The 15,757-nt window shown below is 58.7% G+C and overlaps 1 protein-coding gene and 1 long non-coding RNA gene across 3 annotated transcripts; one reads left to right on the top strand and one right to left on the bottom strand.

The window, feature by feature from the left end:
* Positions 1-446: 446 nt before the first annotated feature.
* ARPC1B (actin related protein 2/3 complex subunit 1B) lies at positions 447-14,677 on the bottom strand. 2 transcript variants are annotated; one of them, XM_058710817.1, is made up of 10 exons: positions 14,635-14,677; positions 6,802-6,878; positions 5,954-6,058; positions 5,291-5,513; positions 4,223-4,330; positions 3,052-3,258; positions 2,881-2,956; positions 1,799-2,004; positions 986-1,076; positions 447-773 (listed from the first exon to the last, which is right to left on the bottom strand). In XM_058710817.1, the coding sequence occupies exons 2-10, from the start codon at positions 6,863-6,865 to the stop codon at positions 735-737; spliced, it is 1,119 nt and encodes a 372-aa protein (XP_058566800.1). In that variant the 5' UTR covers positions 6,866-6,878; positions 14,635-14,677; the 3' UTR covers positions 447-734. The 2 variants fall into 2 exon arrangements, with proteins under 2 accessions (XP_058566800.1, XP_058566799.1); XM_058710816.1 differs by lacking the exon at positions 14,635-14,677 and adding an exon at positions 13,749-13,891.
* Positions 13,937-15,757, top strand: LOC131501107 (uncharacterized). The gene is made up of 2 exons (XR_009256636.1): positions 13,937-14,118; positions 14,610-15,757. It is a non-coding gene; the product is annotated as an uncharacterized LOC131501107 (long non-coding RNA).

Raw genomic sequence — 15,757 nt, 5'->3', positions numbered from 1 at the left:
GGCATCTTGAGGTACCATTTTTATGCAAATGTAAGGGGGAGTTCACAGTTCTGATCTGTTGATGTAAATCATGTTACCCAACTAGACTAAGAAAAAACCATGAATAGGACACTAAGAAGCACACGTTAAATAGGCGCTCTGAAACAGGAATGGGGGAAAAACTGTCTCAGGAAATCATGTGCATGTATCAAAAATCAACTGCCAGCATCGAGTAGAGAAATACTTTCCCGTTAAAGCCCAGAACCAGCTAAAATGTGCAACCGCTGGTCTGGGAATCAGGCTACTGAATGATGGGACGGACACCTGCTTCTGGCAGCCCCCTGGCTGGACTGCAGGGAAAGGAACCATTTAGGGGAAGGCCCTTGGGTTTAAAGATCAATTTTGCTGACAAGGAAAAATAAGCTACCTGAGCCCTTGTGAAAATGAACTTCTCCCAGACACAGAGACCAGGTCTGTGATTGCTTTTTTATTCCCTCCATGTTTTTGAAGCAGTTCATGACCAGCACCGTGCTTTGGGAACATTTTTCACACTAAATGAAAGCATTTCTTTAAGAAAAAGGCACGTGTTCCTTCAATAGGTAAGAAAAGCTTCCCATCCCGTCCCTCCCCTCTGGATGGAGCAGTCCCCATGGGGACCCAAACTGGTACCCTAGAAACGTTCAGCAAAGCAACCCTTAGCCTCCCTGACCCCCTCCCCCCAGCAGTTGAGATGAGGGCAACATATTTCTCACAGGTCATTTGATCTTGAGGTCCTTCAAGGCTGATTCCAAGCTCTGGAAGGAGATAAGCAGGACAGGCTAGTTCTCAGTGGTCCTGCCACACCCCACCCGCAGGGACCTTACCCTCCCCTGTCCCAGCCCTAAAGGGAGGTGCTGGAGAGGGTATCCCTCATCACCCTTCATCCCAAAGGAGTGCCCTTCTGTAAGAATGAAGGGGGCTCTCCAGTGGGGAGGGGGAGGAAGGGGCACGGTGGGACAGGCCTCACCTTCACGTCCCAGATGCTCATGCCGCCATCCATGCCCGTGGTGCAGAACTGGGAGCACTTGGCCTTTCCTCCGGTGAGCACTGAGATCTGGCTGCAAAGAAGACGAGGGCTTGATGGGTCCCAGCCTGTGGCCACACTGGACTCCAGCCTGCCTGCCCTCCAGGAGCTCCCACCCTTCTGGGGCAGCGGCTTGCAGAGAGCCCCGGGGGTGGGCTGTGAGGGGTCACAGAGAACGGGGTTCATGAGTCTGCTTTGAGGAGGAGCAGCCGTGTTCATAGAGCCGAGGGAAGCCTAGGCGAGTGGAACGGGATGTGCAAAGGCCTGGGCAGGGCCTGCGTCACACGTGTGTGGGGAGTGTGCAGCGTGGCAGGACTGTAACTGGATGGGGAAAAACCAAAACGCAGGGCTGGGAAGATATGCAGGGCTAGTTCTGACAAGCCCTGAAAGGGGACATGAGTTTAGTCTGAAAAGGACACCGGACCTGGTGGCTACTGGAGGGTTTAAGCAGCCACACTTCTCTCTGGTTTGCTGTGGAGTGGACACCTGTGGCTGGCAGGATTTGGGAGCTGTGGACTGTCTCTCGCTCCCCTCATTCCTCAAGGAGGCACAGCCTCGGGGCTGGTCACACTCTGGCCATCCCAGAGCTTCTACAACGGTCCCCACACAGCCACGTTCTAAAAGCGAGGGGCACGCTGACTGCTGTGTCCCCACCTGATGCTAGTTTTGTGCAACCGACAGGTCGCCCTGCTCCCTAAATCAGGGCCCTCACCTTGACCCTGCTGGGAGGAGAGTCCAGGTCGGCCCCACCCTCACCTCACACTGTTCTTGTGCAGCGAGTCCAGGCCCGAGCCTGCGGCTGCACCGCCCTCTGAGCTCGCCTTCTTGTCCAGGTTCTGGAAGCGCTCGCGGGCCGTCAAGCCACGCTGCGAGCTTTGCTTGGGCACATCCAGCCGCCCACCGAAGCTTAGCGTCCCCGTGGCGCTGTCGTAGGTAAACAGCACCGGGAAACAGTCGTGGCCCTGCAACAGTCGTGAGGGTGCCATTGGAGCGCTGGCTGAGGGTTGGCACGGTGCCCCCAATCTAAGCACGGGGATCCAAGGCTGGAGGCAAGACATGACACCGACAGGGGCTGGGCGGCGGGGGCCTCTGGTGGAGCTAGCGGGAAGCCAGTGCCAGCTCAGACACACAGCCGGCTGGACGGACCCCAGGTACAGGACAGGGACGGATGGTGGGGGCAAGCATCTAGGGGTGGCCTCTCCCCCAACAAGGCCAATGGACAGTTGAGAAAGCTTGTCTGGGACACCCCTGGAAACCTAGGGACTTTCTGCCCAAGCGGTCACACCCACTTTGGGAGACACCCCACAGCTGGGCGCTTATGTTAGGCAAAGCAGGCCCAATCCCCCGCCCCGGGACCGGAGTATATTTGCTGAGGGCTGAAAGGGGACTTGACGGATAGGTGGACAGAAGGAAGGAGCAGTGCGCTTCTGGATGTGTGGCTGGACCATGTGGCCGCCACTGAGTTAGGTGTGACCCTGTAATTTCCACTGGCCCATGAGATGTAAGCAGAAACCTCAGGGTCCAGGGCGTGATTCTCCACTTCCTTATTCTTCCTCCAAGGTTGGGGGGGGGGGGGGGGAGTGTTTTGGAGACAAAGCGTCCACCTGCACAGAGCAGGGCCCCTCACAACGCCCACACTGTGTTACGTCATAGCAACTGGGGTGCTGTTACTGCGGTGTAACCGACCCATTCTGACCACAGATTGACGGCTGGCTAGAGCTGGGTGGGAGTAAGGAAGGAGGGAAAGAAGGTTGGGGGTGGGGGGTGGGCAGTGGAGGGCTGCCTGGCCATCTCTGGGAGACCTTTTCTAACTAGCACCGCTCCCCTCCCTGCCTCACCGCTGCCACCAGACTGTTCTCAGTGATGAAGGTCAGGGCCAGCAGCGGCAGCGTTTCAGAGGCCAGAGTTGCCACGCTGAGAGAGAGAGAGAGAGAGAGAGACAGGTCAGCCACTCCGTCCCCACCTGCTCTGTGCCTCCATTGCCCCCCACTCCCCTGGCCTGTACTCACGCCATTTTCTTGTCGGCATCGGCCAGGCACACAGTGCTGTCGTGGCTGACCCAGGCCACGCGGCTGCCACTGGCTGAAAAGCAGACGCCATGCACCCAGCCACAGCTACTGCTGGACTCAAACATGAGCTCCCCAAATGGCATCTTGGAGCCCCACGGGGTGGGTGCTGGACGCTCCTCTACCTCCTTGATGTAGGCTGAGAAGATCCTGCCAGGAGAGACCAAAAGAAAAAAAACTCAGGAGACCGGGGGTCCGGGAGGGACTGACCAGGGACTCCCTGTCCCAAAGTGGCCTGCTGAGGTCAGTGCCCAGCTAGAGGCTGGTGGATACCACAGCCAGCTTTTCACGCCCCACATCTTCACGCTTGGACGAGTCTGGCCTCAGTGCCCTCCTGTGCAAGGGAGTGAGTCCCGGCTTTGCGTCCTGTAACTCCCAGGGCCCTTGGGCCCTCATCTGAGGACTGACCACGCATGGCTGACACGGTCCCCAGGGGGTGTCCTGGTCCCCATCACGCTGGCCCCTACACTTCACAGCCAGCCCTGTGGATGCCCCTCCTCCCTGCCCTGCTTTCCCAGGGCCAACACAGGGGTCCGCCTGACAGGTCAAGGTGCCAGCAAACCAGCTCCCCACCCACCAACGGAGCCTCATCAGGACGTTCTGTGCGTGTCGGGGGCCTCCAAAGGGGCCTCCGGTGCCTGCTGCAGCCTTGTTTCCCAGGCGCCCAGGCCATCTGCCTGGAGCTGGGAGCCAGAGGCCTCGGGAGACTCGGGGGCGCTGGGCCCAGAAGTGAAAAACCGCCAGGAGCAACCAGAGGCTCCATTCCAGGCCCGAGATAACGGGGCATGGGTTTGTCTAAGCTGCTCGTTGTCCTCCAGATGGAAGACAAGGAAACCGAGGGAGGGGGACTCTAACGAAGCCGAAGAGGAGGGCCCAGGAAAGACTCCTTGCTGACACGGAGAGGCAGCAAGGGATGCATCCTGCCAAGACTCTACAAGGGCTGGAGACGGGGCCCAGCGACGACCCTTCTCGAAAAGCAAAACCTCTCAGATGCCGGGCTGAGGCCCCGGGTGAGCCTGCCTGCCAGCAGAGCTGGTCTGGGTCACGGGGTGCAGGGCTCCCTCCACCCTCCACTCCTAGTTCCTGTGCTGACATCCAGACCCTGCCCGCTCACCGGCACTTGAAGTCACAGGAGCCTGCGGCCAGGAGCACGTTGTTGGGGTGCCAGTCCAGGCTGAGGACCGTGGAGCGGATGGGCTTCTTGATGTGCTTGCACACCCACCTGGACAGATGGATCGAAGGGGGTCGGGACGGGCGAGCTCAGCACGCATGGCCTCTGTGCCCCAGGGACTCCACGTTCCCATGGGGCTCCACAGACCCTCTACCCCCAACCCCCCTGACAAGGTCCCAGGAGGGAGGGGCCTGGGTGCTGCCAGCCCACCAGCCTGCCAGGGCCCAGATCAGGCCAGTGATGTGCCAAGTGGCCTCCAGGGTGGGCCCTCTATCCCGGGTTTCCTTTAAACCCCATGACAACCCAGGGGACCTGCGTGGCTCAGTCGCTTAAGCGTCCAACTTCAGCTCAGGTCACGATCTCAAGGCCCATGGGTTCGAGCCCTACAACGGGCTGCATGCTGACAGCTCAGAGCCTGGAGCCCGCTTCAGATTCTGTGCCTCCCTCTCTCTGCCCCGCCCCGACTTGTGCTGTGTCCCTCTCTCTCTCAAAAATAAACGTTAAAAATAATAATAAACTGCATGACAACCCGGGGGGCAGGCTCAGTGAGGAGTCACAGCAGCCAGCTGGCCAGGGTGCAATGTGATCTCAGGTGTCCCAGACTCCAGCTTCTCCTCTGCCCTCAGGGACCTAGGGGAAGATACTACAACGCGGCCCTGGAACATGACAGGCTGGACATCCTGGGCAAGTGACCACCTCAGGGCCTTCCTTTGCTCATTGGTAAAGTGGGGACAACAGATGTCCAGTCCAGGGGGCTGTCGGGGAGTCCGTGCCAGCATGCATGCAGGACTTTCCGCAAGGCCCACCGAGCAGTCGTGGTGTGGTCTGTGCCCCCATCAACGGGACGGCTGTGGAAGTGCCCCTCGCCTACGAGGCTCTACTCTGCCAGGGTCACATGAACAGTGACCTGGCACACCATCCAGTGCTTCCTGGGACACCAGCCCCACCACCTTTTAGTCTGCAGCCCTCAGGGTTCCTCCCAACCCACTCCCAACCCTCCCAGGCACCCACCAGTCATTTTCCTGCTCAAAATAGCAGATGGAGATGACACGTGAACCACTCCCCACAGCGAACTTGTTCTCGTTGGGGGCCCAGCGCACACAACGAGCAGCCCGGTTGATCCGCAGGATGACCAGCGTGGGCTTCCACGTGCGGCCCTTCAGCGTCCACACATAGGCGTTGCGGTCTGTGCCACAGGTCACAATCCGGTTACTCTCGGGGGCCCAGTCGATGCCTGTGGGGCAGGGAGGAAACGCGGCTGAAGTCCTCCAGCAGAGGTGGCTCTACAGCGCTGGTGGAGGAGGGGATTAAGGGACACAATCTGGAAGAAAGCTGCTCCAAGGGATACTACCAGAACTTCTTGAGAGTGTTACAGCTCTCCAAAATATCTCCAAACATGCCAGAAAGCCAAGAGACAGAAGAGAAACGGGTCCTTGGTGACTCTGAGCTGAGCTGCTGGATCAAACCTTTCCTGAAGCCCAGAAACCTCTCTGAGTTTTTCAGTAATAAGGGGCAACATGATCCCTTTTAACTTAAGCCAGTTTGAATCAGAGTTGTGTTGCTTGCAACCCAAACTAGCCTACCTAACACACTGATTGGGAGGATGGCCCTGGCTGGCCCTGCCCCATCCCCCTGCTTCCTTCCAGGAGAGTGATCCCAGTCGGTCTGACGCACCTGTCACCTGTCCATTGTGCTCCTTGAGCTCGTGCACCTTGACCCACTTGGCCCCGCTCTTCTCATAGATGTGTACCTCGTGGTTGTTGGGGCAGATGGCAATCTCTGCGGGAGGGGAGGGGAGGGGAGTGAGGAGGCATGCGTGCCCAAGTTCCCCCCCCCCCCACCCATTCCCTCATGACTCCCTTCTACCAGGAACACCCTTCGCAGGCCATCTGGGCAATACCTCGCTCTTCACTGCCTTGGCAGGGGGTTCCCTGAAACACCTTGTGACCCCTCCCTGGGGACTAGCCACCCTTCACCTGTACCCGCTACCCCCAGGCACCCCCACAGCGGTCTCGTGACCTCTGGGAATTCTCCCTTCCCCCTGCTACTGCCCTCTGCTCCCCAGCTCCAGCCCTGGGCTCCTTGCTGCTCCTGACGATGCCAGGCTCTCCTACCTCAGGGCCTCGGCATGGCTGGCTCCCCCGCCTCCTCTGTGTCTCTGTGCACATGTCCCTTCCTCCCGGCCAGCTTTTCTAAACCAGCGCCTCTGCCTCCCATGCTTTCCCCTCCTGCATGTTTTTCTTCACTGCTCATGTCACTACCTGCCACTGCGGGCTGTCTTCACCTCTCACCCCCAGCCTGGGAGCCCGAGCGGCACCTGCAGCAGGTGAGGGGCTGTGCTGTCACCTCCACCCCGCGGTGCCCACTTGCCTGCTGCCCGTCCCCGCCCCCGCCCCGAGCTCATTCATCCCCTTTTACACACTCAGGACCAGAGATGAGGAGGGGAACAGCCAGCCCCCAGAGCCCACAGACTAGGGGGCTCCCGCCCCTCCTCTGCCAGCCCACAGGCAGCGGGTACTCACGGGTGCGGTCCTTGTTCCAGGCATGACAGCTGATGGGCTCCACGAGGAAGCTGTGGTAAGCCATGACTGCTCAGCTCCTGTGCCCGAGAGGAAGGGACCCCAAGTCAGCCCTGTGTCTGATCCCAGACCGGGCTCCCAGCCGACACCGTGGGCAGGCAGCAGGGGCTGGCCTTCCAATGCCACTTCCTTCCCGTGGGTACGGTATGTTGACCTGTGCCTTGTCGGTGCTCACCACCTGCACCTGGGTTTCCTCACAGGTAGAGTGCCCCCCCACCCCCCCGGAAGGATGGGGTGGGGACACAAGGCAGGTGGTGCCCAGCACACAGCAGGCCTTCCACACCCAGAGCTTGGCTTTCAGGAGATGGGGGGGGGGGGGGGGGGGGGAGGTGGAGGCAGGTCTGCCCTTTCTCACCCAGAAATCCTTTCAAGGGGAGGAGGGGTGGGGCGGGACGGCCCGGAGTGGGTGGCTGGGCTGTGGGGATGAAGGCAGGTACAGAGGGCAGCTGGGTACACCCCCAGAACTGGGCCCAGCACTGATGGCACCTCCCACCTTGATAGGGCCTTCCCCCCCCTCCCCCCCCCCCCCCAGGCCTGCCGCTGAGCTTCAGAGGAGCCTGCTGAGCCTGCGGCCGGGTGGGGTACACACAGGCAGTCCTTTTGCCCCCACCCCTTCCCGCACAGCTCTGCCCACCCCTGTTCCATTTGGCAAAGCCCTGCTCACCCTCTCTGAACCTCAATGTCCACATCTGCAAAATGGGAACAGGAATCCTGCCCCCGGAGGTGTTAAGAGGGTAAAATAAGATGATATGCCATAGCAGGTATTCATGAAAATGGCAGCTCCCGTGTAGTAACACCCAGCCATGGTCCACCCACTAGGGGTCTGTCTCCCCTGCTAGACCCGCGGCTGATCCTGGGGCACACCGGGCCTCAGGCCTTTGCACTGGCGGTTCCCTCCACCTCCTAAGCTCCATCCCTGGGGGCCTGCGTGGGGAGCCCTCATCGCTGCCCTGTTTAAGTCTGCATCCCAACACCACCTTCTGGCGAGGCCCTCTCTGACTGCTGATTTGAAACCGCGACCACCTTCCCCTACCTCAGCACTCCCTCTTCCAGACTGAACTTTCTCCACAAAGAATCCTCGTGGAACATTCGTTACACTGGACTCACTCCCTTCACCCGTTCTCTGTCCCAGCTGGGACGGAACGAGCTTGATGGGGACAGACATTTTCCACTTGTCTTGTTCACAATTCTTTCCCTGTTTTGCTTGGCACGTAATAGGTGCTCGGTAAGTATGTGAGGAACACGATTGTTTACTCTCACTAGTGTCCAGAAGAGTAAGTTCTTTATTTAAAAAATTAAAACGGGGCACCTGGATGCCTCAGTCAGTTAAGCATCTGACTTCGGCTCAGGTCATGATCTCACAACCATGAGTTCGAGCCCTGTGTTGGGCTCTGTGCTGGCAGTTTGGAGCCTGGAGCCTGCTTCAGATTCTGTGTCTCCCTCTCTCTCTGCCCCTCACCTACTCGCGCTCTCAGTCTGTCTCTCAAAAATAAATAAACATTAAAAAAATTTTTTTAATTAAAAAATGGGTGCCTGGCCGGCTCAATTGATTAAGTGTCCAGCTCTTGAATTTCAGCTCAGGTCATGATCTCATGGCTCGTGGGTTCAAGCCCCACATCAGGCTCTGCACTGACAGCATGGAGCCTGCTTGGGATTCTCTCTCTGCCCCTCCCCTGCTTGCATGCGCTCTCTCTCAAAATAAATAAACAGTAAAAAAAAATTTTTTTTTAAACACTACCACCCAACATTTCCTGAATGCTCCTTACTTGCCAGCTCTAAACAGTCCAGGTATTTTTTTTTTTTAATACCAGTATAATTAACACACAATGTTAGTTTCAGGTGTAAAATATAGTGACCCAACCATTCTGTGAATCACTCGGCACTCAGCAAGGTGAGTTTTACGGTTGGTCCCCTTCACCTACTTCATATCCCTTCCGGACCCCAGGCGCTCTCGACTTTTGTGCTCAGATGCCACAGCCCCAGATAACAGATGTAGAGGCCGAAGTCCAACAAGCAGAAGCTACCTGCCCAGTCACACAGGTGTCTGGTGTTACCAGGAACTTGGCTGCCTCCCCCACCAGACCGGCAGCTCTTGTGTCCCAGGGACTGGGCTGAAGAAAGGCTTCTCCCCAGCTCTGGGCCTGAGCCCTGAAAACCAGGAACCTAGCGGGGACCCAGCCGGCCCCTCACAAGATGGGCCACCTGTTCGGGCGGAGCTTACCCAGGTGGCAGGCCAGGAGGCCCTGCTGGAAGGCACAGCACTGAGCTCGGGCTCAGGCACAGGAGAAGGACGAGCTGCATGTAGCCCACCGTCCAGCTGAGAAATCCGGGGCTCAGTGACCAGCTGGCCCGAGGTGGCACCACGCATCCTGCCGGGCCCGGCTTCCTGACCCCCCAGCAACTCTTGCCCAGCCCAGATGCAACACCTGTTTTCATTTATTGCAGGAAACTCTGGAAGGTTCTGGGGCAGCCCAGATCACACAGACACACAGGCATGTACAGGGCAGGGACATGCCTGGAGTGGGGCACCAGGCGGGTCCCCAGTCAGCACTGCGGAGAGAGCGGACACACCTGCAGCCGCTCCAGCCACACACGCTCATGCGTGCTCAGCCCTGCACACACACACACACACACACACGCACACGCACACTGCATCCATGTGCTCACACGTGTCCAGACACACACACACACACACACACACAAGCACAATGCTCCCACCATGGCTACTTCCCCAGCCTCTCCTTATAAAGCCTCTTTGTGGAAGGCAAAGGCCCCGGAAGTGGCTCTTTGGGGGGGCCCCCAGCTCGGGTCAGCAGGCCTGATGGGGATTTCCCCTGGCACTTCCGGAGCCTCGGGGCTGGGTCAGCTCTGGCATCCAGCTTGGCTGGGGCACTTCATCGCTGTCCACACCACAGATGACAAGACTAAGAAGTGGGAGCTCCAGGCCTACCGGAACACTATACTGTGCTCATCTGCCCACCCCCATTTCCCACAGTCACCAGTGGGGCCGAGATCAGGCAGAGGCCCACTTCCACACCCCAGCTGGGCTCTCGTGGCCTCGGAACTCCAGGTGAGGCCAACCACCCCCTACCCCTTCAGCCCGCCCCCCCCCCCCCCCCCACCGTCCGGTGGCCCAGGAGGAAGCCCTGTGGCTACAGCCCTGGGGGGGTGGGGGTGGTCTCTGGGTCCTAGACTTGAGCCTGCACCTCATTAGCAGAACACAACTTCCCAGCTCCAGCTGTCCCAGACTGTGTGGCTGGGGGTCTCCACTCCTTGCAGGGTCTTGCTAAGAGTGGCTAGACACATGGGCCAGGCTGTAGAAAGCCCATCTAGCGAGGTGCTCCAGAGTCCCAGGCTGTGAAGATGGAGAGGCTGGGTCTGCTGAGACAGCAGCTTCCATAACTAGTGAATAACGCAGCCAAGAGGACCTGGGGAGCCCTGACCGTTGTTTCCTGAGACCCAAAGGTTCTCAAGTGGGAGAGGAAGGGGCTGATAAAGATGGCTACAGGCACAGTGGGACAGGCAGGGGCAGGAGGTTCAGACCACATCTATCAGCCAATCACACTTTAGCATGAATTCATTCAGAAATACTCGTAGTACACTGAATCAACACCTTAAAGGGGGTAGAGGGTAGGGAAGGGGATGGCAGAGAAGGTGCATTTTCTTCTTTTCATCACTTTTTCGTAACTTCTGCAAAGCAACTAAAGCCAGCAGGATCTCAGCAATGACTCCCAACCCCCACGTTTCAAATGAGGAAGTGGCCATCCAGAGGGGGGAGTAGGTATCTGGCCACTGTGGCCTTGGGGGCTGTATCCTCCTAGAGGAGAATCACTGGATTGTTCCCTGTGGTCAGAAGCAGCGAAGCAGCCTTCACACCAGGCCACCCTGCCGCGGGGAGCTTGGGCTGCATTACTCCCAGGAAAACCTCCACAGGGGTTGGGGGAGGGGGGCACTCACTCCCAGCCAGCCACCCTGAGGAAAATGCAACTAGGGCTACTTGGCCCAAGTGGGTGGACAAGGTGGTGCTTCAGCAGTGGCTCCTGGTAGAGACCAAGGCAGGCTGGGGCCATGGTCTCCGGAACACCCACCCACTTGTCACTGCAGCCCTGTGAGCCGGCACCATGGGCCCATTTAACTGTTGGGGACAGAGAGAGGAAGGAGCCCAGAGGTCCGTGTGCAGGACTCTGGCTCTGATTAACCCAGAAACAGAAGCTGGGGGAGTGTGGGCCAGACCCTGAGTCTCCCCCGGCTGGCTCCCCTCTGCCAGCCTGAAACCAGGATCTCAGTGTTCCCAAAAGCACTTCCCCCGTGTCCTTCCAGCACACCGTGAATGCGCAGTATGAATGGACCGGAGATCCCCCAGGGCTAGGGGTGGGAGAGCACAGGGAAGAGGGGTGAGGACTGGGAGCGGGGAGTTGGGTCTCCAAAGTAGGGTGTGGGTCTCCCTGCACGGGGTTCCAGAGACGCACTGGGGTAGGGACGTAAGCTCCATAGGGGCGGGGTATGTGTTTGTTCACCGATGTATCCAGCATCAGTTAGAGTGCCTGGCACATAGTAGGTGCTCAATAAATATCTCTTGAATGTGACTGAATGAATCCCATCCTTTTCTTCAGGAGATAGGTTATAAGGAATGAATATGCTTCATTATTTCAATGACATATGTATGCAATTTATAAGTATTACCGGGGAGTACGTGCTCAGGTTTTTTTTCCTGATTAGGGCCAACAATCAAGAAAGCTTGGAAACCTGAAATCAAGAAGGTCCTCTCTGAGGATGTGGGAAGAACTCAGCTCCTCTCCAAAGCAAAGCAAGGCAGGTAAAGCCTTGGGCCAGGCTGCCTTCCTTACTACAGTGCTGGGGTCAAATTCTGACTCTCTCCATGGATACTCTCAGTTTATACTTCCTTCACCTCTGTATCAGAAAAGCCTGGGGCTGAACAAGGCGTTGGCAGTAGGTTTCTTACTGCTTCAGCTTCTCTGAATCCAGAGAATGGTTCAGCCGCATTCGAGGCTAAACCAGGCAGGAGCTGTCTTGGAGCAGGATCTTGGCCCTACAGGCACTCAGGGAAGTCCCCACCCAGCTCAGACGCTCCAGGGAGCCGCGAGCAAGCCATTTTGCACACGTGCTAAGCAGTTACTCAGCTTCCTGTTGTGTATGGAACAGCCCTTGCCACCCCAAACAGACCAGCCGGCCTCTCCTCCCCAACTCTGCTCCTGAAGTCTTACAAACCAGGCAAAAATCAAGAAGCATAAATGAAAACAATCATAGAAAGGCACCATAAATCTTGATGAAACAACCCAAACAGAAACAAAATCCAAAAACACATAAAACTCAATGTGGGCAGGGTTGTGGAGAAATGCTCATTTGTTGCTAAATTGTTCAACCTTTCTGAGGGGCAGCAACTGTAGGAACAAAGAACAGGAACAGGAACTGAAAAATAACACTTCGCTGGCATAAATTCATTTTGGTGCTAAGCAAATAGCCACTGGCTTTTTTTTTTTTTTTTTTTTAAAGCAAACATGTCCATAATAACCCCCTTTAGAATGGTGCAAGGGGTGGAAAAACCCAAAGACTACAAATATGGAACGACTTGTGACACTAACATGTTAGGATACCATTTAACTATTTGAAAAGACCTATGTGGATTACGCACAAAGACACACGTAAACTAACTTTCCTGGCATCTTTAAGTGCCCAGTATTTACCCAAGACTTTGACGTACATTCTCTTTTACTTCCTAAAACAAGCCTAAGAAGTTATTTTGATGTTTGTTTTTTTAAACCTTCATTTTGTACAGGAGGAAACAGACTCAGACAAAAGCCACGATTTGCTCGAAGCCACACAGCTCCTCAACGTCAGTTTGGGATTCTGACCCCAAATCTCGGAGGTTGGCATCATCTGGACACTGATAAGTGTGGGCAGGCCTTATCCTGGCAGTGGCAACAATAAATAAGAGAATCCTCACCCTGTGTATGCCTGGCACATTGCCAAGTGCCTTCTACACGTTATCCCATGTAAGCCTCACAACTTGAAAGGCCCCCATTTTACAGATGGGGAAGGTTGCGGCCCAGAGAAGTTAGGCGGCTTGCTGAGATCATGCATGGGCCAGGGAAGGAATCTGGCACCCTCACCCGGGTCCCTGAGGCCTCACGGGGGATGCGCGCGCTTAACCACTGGGCGGCATTGCCTGCGCCGCGCGGGGAGTCTGGGGCCAGCCTGGAAGAACCCCGGGGAGCGCCTCCGGCTCCGTCCCGTGCTCGGCAGGCTCCGGGGCTTCCTGCCAGTCTTCACAGTGTTACAGTCACCGCCCTGGACGGCCTGTCTGCCCTCCCCGCCGCCGGCGAAGGAGGGGCCGCTCGGTCCCGCATTCGGGACCCCCTCCCCGTACGGATCGCGGACCCGGCCCCAGGGGCCGGGGGCGGGCTGGGGGCCGGGGAGGTGGCCCGGGGGGGGGAGGGCGGGGAGGGAGGGAGGGACAAGGTGGGCGGGGGCGCCAGCTCATTTCCCGGCCGGAGCAACCCGGAAGGCTGGAGGATGGAGGGGAAGTGACTGGGCGTGGGGCCCTCGCGGCCCGAAATAACGGGGGACACCGACCTCGGGGCAGAGTCAGGGAGGGGCGGCCGGGGCAGGGGGAAGGGGGAGCAGGAGGAACGGGGGGCCGGGGCCGCCCCGAGGGCGCCAGGGGCAGGGAGCCCTGCATTTCCCTCACCCGGAGGAGAACACCATCCGCTGGTCCCCTCATCTCCAGGCGACCCCACACACCTGGAGAGGCCCCCTCCCCGCGCCCCCACACCTGCGGTCGCCCCGTAACCCTCCCCACCCGCGTGCAACTCCCCGTCCCCTCTCCTCCGAGCGCCCTCTCCCCTCCCGACGGCCCCCAGCCCGCTCACCTCGGGGCGCCCCGGCCGCGGACTCTGGGCAGTCGACGCGCCGAACCGGCTCTGGGCCCCGCGCCGCGCCGCAGCCACTTCCTCGTGGGCGGGGGGCGGGGCCTCCCGGCCTCAGCCCCGCGGGGACGGGGGCGGCGACCAGGGTGGCGGCCGAGAGATCCCAGGCCCCGCCCACCCATCCGGGGTGGGGGCCGCACCGAGCCGGGGCGCCCTGAAATCGTCCGCGACCGCCCCTCACTACTTTATGCGTGGGGAAACTGAGGCTCGGAGAGAGGCGCACAGCCCGAGCAGCAGCAGGGCGGGAAGCCGGGAGCTGGGCGGGGAGCGCACGTCCCCACCGCCGCGAGAGCGTCCTCTCCATCCTTCCTCTGTGAGCCGATGCCCACAGGGCGCAAAAAGTGCAAGCCCGGAAGCGGGTGTAGTCGGAAGCGAGGCCCTCCCCGCGCTCTCGGCAAAATGCGCCCCCGGGCGGGGGTGCGGGTCGGCCTCTCGCAGAGACTGTGGCTGGCCCAGCTGGGTCCCTCAGCGGAGTTCTTGCCCTTGGAGTCCGCTGCAGCCCTCCTCTCGCCCCTAAGTTACCTGGTGGCCTCGCAGCCACCTGAATTTGGGTTTGGGGCCAAGGGGTCCCCAGGGGTTTTTCCATCCCTAGCCTCTGCCTCATCGGTGCAGATGTGGCCCGGTGGCTGCGCAGATGCGGGAGACCCCGGTGAAAACCTTGTTGCGCCCTCGCAGTCGGTCAGGCCCCTCCCTCGGGGCCCTCTCTCCCAGTGCCAGGCAGGCGGCGGGCGGCAGATGGGGTGCGGGGTCTTCCGGGTCCCCGGAGGTCTGGGGGCTTTAACGCATGCCGTTCTTTCCGCCTAGAACGTTTTTCCCGCCCTGTCCCCACCTGGCCAACTCCGGTTTGTCCTGCAGGACGTGTCTCTTAGGCCACTGTGTCCACAGCCCTCTCCCCATCAGGGGTGTCCGCTCTCCACTGGACTCCCAGCTCCTGTACACCGAACTCTGCCCTCTGCCGGGCCGTTGGGAGGACTCCATGGATCCAAACACGGAGCACTTCCTGCCGTGAGCGCGTGGAGCTCAGCAAACTCCAGAGGTTTGTAGGACCCGCAGCCCCCGGCTCTGAGGAGACACCGAGGGGCTGTTACCAGCCCTCCCGTCTGGCTGTGGCCAATCCCAGAGATGGCTTCGGTCTGCACAGATAAAAAGTTTCAGATGGTCTGTAGCGGCACCCCCTTCTTGTGGGGACAAGAGCAGCTTAAGAGCACCGAGGCAACATCTGTTCCATCCCTGGCTTCTAGATGCCCAGGGAACGACCCCAGGTGGGGCTGACCCCCATCTCCGTCACCCGCCTGAGTGCTCTAACCCGGTCGGGCTCCGGCTGTCCCCTGTCCTGAGCTCATGACCTAAGACTGTCAGGGGCAAAGCAAGGCCCGCAGCTTTGGAGTATGGAGGAGGGAAAGGAAGGCCCTTCCGGGTGAGCCGCGTGAGCCTGAACCTGAAAGTGGAGCAGCCGCAAGGGAAGATGACGACATAGGTAGAGCTCAGGTGGAGAAAATCCCAGAGAGATGGTCAGCCTCTGACTGGTCAGCTTGAGCCCAACCTGCTTCCAGAGGTTTCGGACAGGTGAGCCAAGGAATCAATTTTACTATTTAAGCTGGTTTCCATCGAGACTTTGTTACCGGTTGCTGAAAGCATCCTGACAAATGTGAACACCTGAGGACTCTCTCCTCCTGTGTAAACTGAGCTTGTCAACTTAGTGGGAGCAGAAACCGGGGCGCCTGGGTGGCACAGTCGTTTAAACGTCCAGCTCGGGGATTTGTTCAGGGTGTGATCTCACGGCTCAGGAGTTCGGGCTCTGCGCTGACGGTGAGGAGCCTGCTTGGGATTCTCTCCCTCTCTGCCCCTCCCGCGTGCATTCGCTGTCTCAAAATTGCAGGAGTTAATGATTGCAACAAGTTAACTTGTTAACGCCAACAAGTGGCATTAGAAAATGGAGTTTCAGGTAAATG

Source organism: Neofelis nebulosa, chromosome 18, assembly GCF_028018385.1.
Source record: "Neofelis nebulosa isolate mNeoNeb1 chromosome 18, mNeoNeb1.pri, whole genome shotgun sequence".
NCBI lineage: Eukaryota > Metazoa > Chordata > Mammalia > Carnivora > Felidae > Neofelis > Neofelis nebulosa.
This window is presented reverse-complemented; position numbering and strand designations above follow the sequence as displayed.

What these genes read in the sequence shown, in the direction of transcription:
- ARPC1B (XM_058710817.1), bottom strand. Translation starts at nt 6,865, where the DNA reads ATGGCTTACCACAGCTTCCTCGTGGAGCCCATCAGCTGTCATGCCTGG. An exon ending in CTGGAACAAGGACCGCACCC is followed by an intron (nt 6,059 to 6,801) that starts GTGAGTACCCGC and finishes CCCCTCCCGCAG; the next exon opens with AGATTGCCATCTGCCCCAAC. An exon ending in TCCTGTGACTTCAAGTGCCG is followed by an intron (nt 3,259 to 4,222) that starts GTGAGCGGGCAG and finishes CTCTCCTGGCAG; the next exon opens with GATCTTCTCAGCCTACATCA.